The sequence below is a fragment of the Canis lupus genome, chromosome 16, assembly GCF_048164855.1.
Source record: "Canis lupus baileyi chromosome 16, mCanLup2.hap1, whole genome shotgun sequence".
Taxonomy (NCBI): domain Eukaryota; kingdom Metazoa; phylum Chordata; class Mammalia; order Carnivora; family Canidae; genus Canis; species Canis lupus.
This window is the reverse complement of record NC_132853.1, coordinates 57,378,699-57,385,995: the sequence shown is the minus strand read 5'-3', so window position 1 is coordinate 57,385,995 and position 7,297 is coordinate 57,378,699. Positions and strand designations below refer to the sequence as shown.

Below are 7,297 nucleotides of genomic sequence, written 5' to 3'. Positions count from 1 at the left end.
GGGGACAAGGCGGCCCAAGTTCCTAAGGTCTACACGTGCCCTCTTTTTTTTTCTGAAGCCATAGGATTCAAGGATCTGTTTTGTTACTGAAGAAACAGTGCCTCGGGCACCAATGCCACAAGTCGTGTCTGACCTCAGAGTCCAAGGCACCTGAGCAGGTCTTCTTGTGGCTGTGAGGGAACCTGTGGGCACCGGGTCTCTGCTGCATGTCAGCCGCTTGCAGCTGCGATGTGTCTGCAGGACAGCCCGTTCCTGCACAGTGGCTCCCAAACTTCTAGAATCCCGGCGCTCGGGCTCCAGATGTGTCTGGCTCCAACTTCTAAAATCTCCTAAGGATGTCAAACTCTCCAAGGGAGGCTGCTGCTCCACATTTCACAGGAAGAAAGAGACGTTCTCTTTTTTAAACAGTTCACATTTATTATTGGTAACAGTAAAAAAATCTTTTAAAGACTATCAGTATTGTATTACCAAGAGTGAGGTAATATGTTTACAAAACATTTACAGAATTTGATATGCAAATAATGAATTTAGGAAGAAAAGTGAGTTAAGACACTAGTAATAGAGGGGAGACCAAAAGAACCCTTAGTGCAGAAGAAAGGCGGAGTGTGAGAAGTCAGGGCATGGACAGTAGGGGCAGAGTCCAGGTCCGTGTGCCCGCGGCCCCTCAAGGAGAACCAGAGAACCAGGCGCCGTGTCACTCAGGAGGAACCCTGCAGGCGTCTGCGCAGTGATGTGCTTTGAACTCTTAGAGACGCGTTCGACTCTCTGGGAACAAGACAGTGCCACTTCTGAGGCAACTTAAAACGAACACGTCTTCAGACTGGGGGAGGGGGGAGTGGCTGCAACTCAAAGAGTTCTACAAACACCCTGGGCTGAGGTGGACTGTGGAGGGAAGCGTTTTCTTGGCAGCTGTCAGCAAAATCGCCATCTGAGACACAGAGAAAGAGAGAAGAAAGAGAAGAAAGGGACCATTTTCAGGTCCTTATAATTTAGAAGCAGGAAGCACTGATCGGAAGCAGCCCAGATGCACTAACCAACCCTACTGAGCTTTCTGGAAACAAGGCTTTAGGGGCCAGTGGTGAGTGTTTCTTTTCAAAGGAGACACAGGGCTGTGCCCCAGGAAGGCGGCAAGCACGGAGAGGCCCAGTCTCCGGTGTGCAGGCAGCCTGGGGGCCTCACTGACCGGGCGTTCCTCCCGAGCCCTCCAGGGCTCGCCCGCGGAGCACACACGCCCTCCACACATTGTCCACTCGGCGGCCACCCACCTCCGGCCTGGAGAGCAGATGGGAAGCCACGTAGCCCCGGGCTTCCGTGCCTCTCTCACATGCCAATAACAGCCACGTGGGTTTTGGCACATATCTGTAAAAACACAGCCTCTTCCAACACACGACATCACACATCACACCCTTATCACAAACGCGAACCCAATGCAACATCCAGACAGATCTGCAAATAACTTGCTTTTCCCATAAAAAGCAGAAAAAACGCGAGCCAATCCAAGAATGCCATGCTTTGTAATTGGGAATCAAAAACAAAAGACAAAAGGCAAACCAAGCTCACATTCTGATTTGCTTCTAAGAAGAATCTCTGACAACTTCATCTCACTTTCTATTTGCCCTGTTTCTCACCAACACCCCACAACCCCCGCAGTGCCTCACTCACCTGCATGTGCCCCCACTGCCACTCACGTATGTGCCCTATGTACTGCCACACACACACTCCCATTTGCTCCCACTGCCACACTCACACACTGCCATACTCACACACTGTGACACACACACGCACCCCCCCCCAACTGCCACATTCACATCCACTGCCACAGCCACCCCACATGCCTGCACAGGCAAACACACCCCCACAATCTGCAATTTCCTTCTATGAAGGAGCGGGACTCCCGTAAGCCTCATGCTCTCCTGGAGTGACCACACGGCAAGAACACTGGTCAGCTCAAATGAACACTGGACAATTTCAAAATGGCAAGTGTGACTGAGTCTTCAAAAGAACCTTCTAGTGACCTCAAGGACCACGTGGGTTCTGATGCTATCAAGCTATGAGGAGGCACCGGGAATATAAGTCTACATTGAGTTTAGAGCTAGCATGTGCAGGTAAGAACATACTAGAAGAAAAAGGGAAAGAATCCTTTCCGCGCAAGTTCACATACAGAAAAATCCTGCTCTGAAAGTATCAAAAAGATATGGAAAGGAGGAAAGAGAAGCTGTTTAATGGTGGCGGTACTCTCCTGGCGCTGTGGGGGATCCTCGAGAGCCCCCGGGCCCACCCGCACCCACTGCAGAACACCCGGTCCACCTGCCAGCAGGGCCCGAGCCGGGTGCCGCAGGCTGCCTCCAAGTCCTCCCCACAGAAGCAGTGCTGCTCAGAGGACACATGCCTAGCAGGTAGCCCCTCAATCCACGGGCCGTGCCGGCTACCAGCAGAGGGTGACACTGTGACGTGGTGTGGGGACGAGCTGGCAGTTCCTGCTCCGTGTAGGAAGGCTGGGTCACCTCTGAAGGATGATGTAGGAATTCATCCGCTAATGGACAGAGTGTGAAGGTTGCTGGAAACATTTTTTGCATCAACGTTTGAGACAAAGTCAACCTCTTGATTGTATATAAACTACTTTTCTTTCAAGAGAGCCCTTGTGCTCTGGTTTGATTTTGTGCACACTGTATACAAAATCTATGGCTATGGAGTTGGAGTTAAAACTACCTGCTGAGATAGTCTGGGATCAAGGACTACGTCTGCCGTCTGGAGAGCTATCTGCTACCTAGAGGGTGAGGAGTCTGCACAGTGTGGCCGCCGAGCGGGTGGTGGAGCGCGGCGGGCTGTCCGAGGAGGCGCGCCGTCCCCTCCACGGCCCAGGCACGGGCGCTGCAGCACTACCTGGAGATCATAGAGCTGGCCTGAGACTGGCTGGAGGAGGTGGTGGCGGCGCTCAGCTGGGAGAACCCGCTGTGGCTGGACTCCAGGCTGGTCATAGAGCCTCTGCGGACAGCACAGGGAGCAAGGAGGTGAGGTGTGAGGACCCCGCTGCGGGCCACCCCCCAGCCCGCATCACCCGCCAGACTTCCTGGCAGCCTCTGCTCCCTGTTGCCCACTCGGTCCACCTGGCACTCACAGAGCAGGCTCTCCCAGAACTGCGGTCCACTACGGCCCTGGCCCATGATGACAGCTGGCAGCAACGAACGGCCCAGAGGCCACCCCCGCCCATACCCAAGCCCACAGCAGTGGTGCTGTGATGGCCCCAGTGGGAGGGGAGCCATACCGGAAATCCTCGGAGCCGATCACTTCGGTGTAGTACATCACTTTGCACTTGTGAGACGACACTTGCAGGGAGGCCAGCACATCGTCCACCCGGGGCAGGTTGGTGGCGGCGCACGCTGGCATGCTGTGGAATCTCCACTGCAGGATGTAGAAGCCCGGCCATCTCGTCACGTGTGAGCCCTAGAATGAGTCAGGCAGTGCCAGCTAAGAACTGACTTCCAAGTCCCTACCCTCCACTGGCCCAGGAGGATGTACCGGCAACCTTCCCCGAGTCCACTCGGATTGGGTGGTGACAGCCAACCGACCATTCCAGTGCGTGGAGGACCTACTACTCGCTACCAGAGCCAGTCCCACACGGGCTCTGCCTGCCTGCCTGCCGGCCCTCACCCAGGGGCTGGGCAGGCCTTGGGGAGGGGCTCTCCCCCTCTGCCCGTCCCTAGGACTTGCAGCCTCAGGAGGAGGCCACAAGAGAAGCAGGTGCCTGGTGGGGTGGGAAGAGCTTGGGGGCCCTTCATTCAGCCTTAGGGGGTCAAAACAGATCCTCTGACCAGGTGGCACCCTCTTGGACACGCTCCCAATGATCTTACTAGAGTACTCTGGTTAAAAGCCTGACAATCTAAAGGAGAATGTCAACCTATGAAAATTACTTTCTCCATTAATTCTGGAGCTTACACTATCCGTTATTTATAAAATTGAATTAAATACTCTCTTTTATTCTGTTTCTCGGATCACCGAACACTGAGAGGCTTATCCCCGAACACTGTAAAGGCAGCAAAACCATACATCTATGATGCCAGCCAGAAGCACCTAAGAACTTCTGTTCTGGGAACAAGCACTCAAAGTAGCTGGCCAGATTTTTAAAAACTGAACCAACAGAGCATTTGTAAATGAATGAGAACGCTCTGTGATGAGAGTCAATGGTTTCCTCAGCACACTTGCTCATCTCCCTGCTATTGAGGGTGACTGTCCTCTCCGTGGAAGTCTGGATCCCAGCTGGTCACGCACACAGAATGCCTTCCCCTTCCTTCCACGTTGCTTTTGTGAAGCTAACTTCTGAAGAAAACTCATGCACTTAGATAAAAGTCATGGATTCAGTCCAAAACCACTGCTCAGGTCTGAGTTCCTTGCCTTCAGAGTCTCACTCGGCTCCCTGGGTCCTTCTGACAGTAACTAAAACTGCACACACCCGCCGACTCTCCTGCAGACAGTGCCAGCCACATAGGACAGCAATGAACCACAGGACCCTTCCTTTTGAAGACAAAATACCCAAGCTGTAGAGGATCAGAGATGGCTCTACCTGCACGCTTTCTCCTTCTTTGCAGATCAGAGGTGACTCCACCATGCTATAGTCACGGCCCAGCTGCCATACTCTGTCTATAAGCTGCACGTTGTTCCCTCCCGGGGAAGTAATGCTGTGCGCCCCCAATGAGTCCTTTTTGGGAGGCTGGGGCGACCTCTTGGAGTGGTAGATGTTGAAGACGATGTCCCCTTTGCACACGTCAAAATCCCAAGTGATCACTGAAGAGGCATCCACAATCTGAATGAGGATCTGGAAAAAGAGATTACACTAAGCAATCATGGTAAGCATGAGTACCCCATCCCTGTGCCAACACTGTGGCAGCTTCGTCCCTGGAAGAGCTTCTGGGCCCAGTCATGCGTGTTTTGGAGGGAGGGAGACATGTCATGTCAGCCGTCTCTTGACCTGCATCCACTGTTCAGCTGCCCAGCTTTTCCTGTCTTCCCTCCTCCCAACCAATGGCTCCTGCTCCGTGTCACGTGCCAAGCTCCGTGCTCTCCCTTAGCTATACCTACAGCCGAGATTCCCCACCGCACCATCCTTAGCATTCTGGCACACTGGGTACTGGCTGTAAAAACGCGTTAACAACACAGAACAGAAGTGACTCAAGGTATAGAAGTGGTTCCGTGGATCACTCTAGGCTGGCAAGCACAAGGAAGGTCCCAGAGAAGGTGTGAGCTAAATAAAGAGCATATGGAGGAATGGAAGGAAGCGTTCCAGGCAAGGGAGGGGACATAGACTCACAAGAACGGTGGCAGCCAACACAAGGTGGGGAGAAAAGAACCAGGGGCTGGGCAGGGCAGGGGCCCCGGGGACTGAGTGCCAACCTCAAACCCAAACTTCCTAACGGCGCCCATATAAAGTTTCCCAGCAGGGAATGATCAAAGTCATATAGTTTAAAACATTACTGTGGGAGGGATGTGAGAATTGAAACCAGCTGTAAAAGGCTGTGTACTCGCTCAGAAATTTCAGCCGAAGCCAGGGCCGGTGCCCCCCTCTTCTCGTAAGACCCATCTGTTTGCTCTTCAGCACTCTGCTTGTCGTCAGGCAGACTCGTTTCAATTCCACCACTGCTGCTTCTCACCACAGAAATACCACTCTGGAATTTCCCTAAAGAGCAGATTCCATGGAGCACAAGAGTCCTGTCTGGGAACAGCAACTATCCCGCAGCAAAATGGCTCCCCAGGGGCTGAGCTGTCCCCAGACGCAGCCCCCCTGTGCTGCGTGACAGGCACCCTGCTTCCTGCACTCACAACAGGGACTCCGACTTCAGCCTTCGTTTCAGGGGCATCATGTCCTTGATTTGTGTTTTACTTAACCCCCAAAGCAAGTTTTAGTGTTCTGACGTAGAAAACTTTCATAAACACCCTGTGACTCACAAAAAACGTCATACACCATGCGGTTCTCTACCAGACAAGAGCGAGTTACCTGAGAGAAATAAGAACTGCATCTCCTCAAGCCTGGTCTCCAAGAAAGGAATTCATACAAATAATCCCCAAGACACAGTCATGAAAATCTGAGCTTTCCCCTACAGAATCTATGAATGAGGCAAAGCAAATCTGTCTCTACTTATTCAAACCCAGCAACAGTACCCACCTGCCCCACAAGCGATGGGCTGGCCATGGGGGGACACACACCAGTAAGGACAAAGGCTATGGCAGTAAGGGGCGGGCTCCAGCCACCACCATCGGCCTGAGCCCCCAGCCCCTAGTGCATTGAACACTGGCTCAGAGCCCAGTGCCACCACCACCCTCAGCGACAGCCCGAGGCACAAACAAGCTGCCCAGAGCTCAGGAAGGGAGACATGGCTGTGAGCCCTCACAGCTCAGACCACTCATGATGTCACAGGACACACAGCGTTTGCAAAACACAGGAATACTCTAGCCTCCACACCAATTGTGACAGAAAGAAGGGAAAACAGAGATGTGCTACTTTTTCCTCACTCCATTTGACTTACAAAAATGGGCAAATTCCTTAAAAATATAATCGAAGCCCACTCATGAAAAAAACCAGAAAATGAACCCAGCCCTATATGATCATTAAATAAACTAAATTTAAAGTCAACACTCAGGCAGCCCCAGGGGCTCAGCGGTTTAGCGTCGCCTTCAGCCCGGAGCAGGATCCTGGAGATCCAGGATCAAGTTCCACGTCAGGTTCCCTGCATGGAGCCTGCTTCTCCCTCTGCCTGTGTCTCTGCCTCTCTCTCTATGTCTCTCATGAATAAATGAATAAAAATCTTAAAAAAAAAAAAAGAATTAAAAAAAAAATAAAGTCAACAGTCTTCCACAGGAAAGACCTTCCACATGCCACTCATCCCTGTGCTCGGGGCTCTCTGGTAAAGCCCAGGGCAGGAGGCCTTATCTCCTTCAATGAAGAATTTTACCTCAACTAAAGATTAAAAAAAAAAAAAAAATCAACAAAAATCTAAATACAGAGACCAGAAAAAGCATTTGATTCTTCTAACGTAAATCCTACTGGGGAGCCCCGTGGGGAGGAGGGTCCCCACCCGCCACCCCGCCGGGCCCTGAGTGCAGACGGCGCAGGCGCACCTCGTGCGGGGCTCCTTTGAAGACGCTGGCCGACTGGTAGATGGTCTCGGTCCAGAGCCTGAGGTCTTCGTTCTCCAGCTCCTCCGCAGTCCTGTACAGAGACTTGGGCACCAGCCCGCCCTCGGGCACTTCACACTGGGAACACAAACACGGCAGTGAAAGCCATGCACACAAGAGGGGCCCTCTG

General features: G+C 52.6%; 1 protein-coding gene across 4 annotated transcripts in view; it reads right to left on the bottom strand.

Moving 5' to 3' along the window:
- Positions 1-391: 391 nt before the first annotated feature.
- The window catches only part of SEC14L1 (SEC14 like lipid binding 1), a 56,685-nt gene continuing 49,779 nt past the window's right edge, over positions 392-7,297 (bottom strand). For 3 of the 4 annotated variants that reach the window (XM_072781751.1, XM_072781748.1, XM_072781749.1), the window contains 5 exons: positions 7,111-7,245; positions 4,562-4,813; positions 3,266-3,444; positions 2,884-2,985; positions 392-928 (listed from right to left, as the gene is read on the bottom strand). In XM_072781751.1, coding sequence (XP_072637852.1) covers positions 913-928; positions 2,884-2,985; positions 3,266-3,444; positions 4,562-4,813; positions 7,111-7,245 — 684 coding nt within the window. In that variant the 3' untranslated portion in view covers positions 392-912. Of the gene's footprint in view, positions 929-2,548; positions 2,986-3,265; positions 3,445-4,561; positions 4,814-7,110; positions 7,246-7,297 lie in introns of those variants that run through there. The other variant, XM_072781750.1, reaches the window with a different exon arrangement.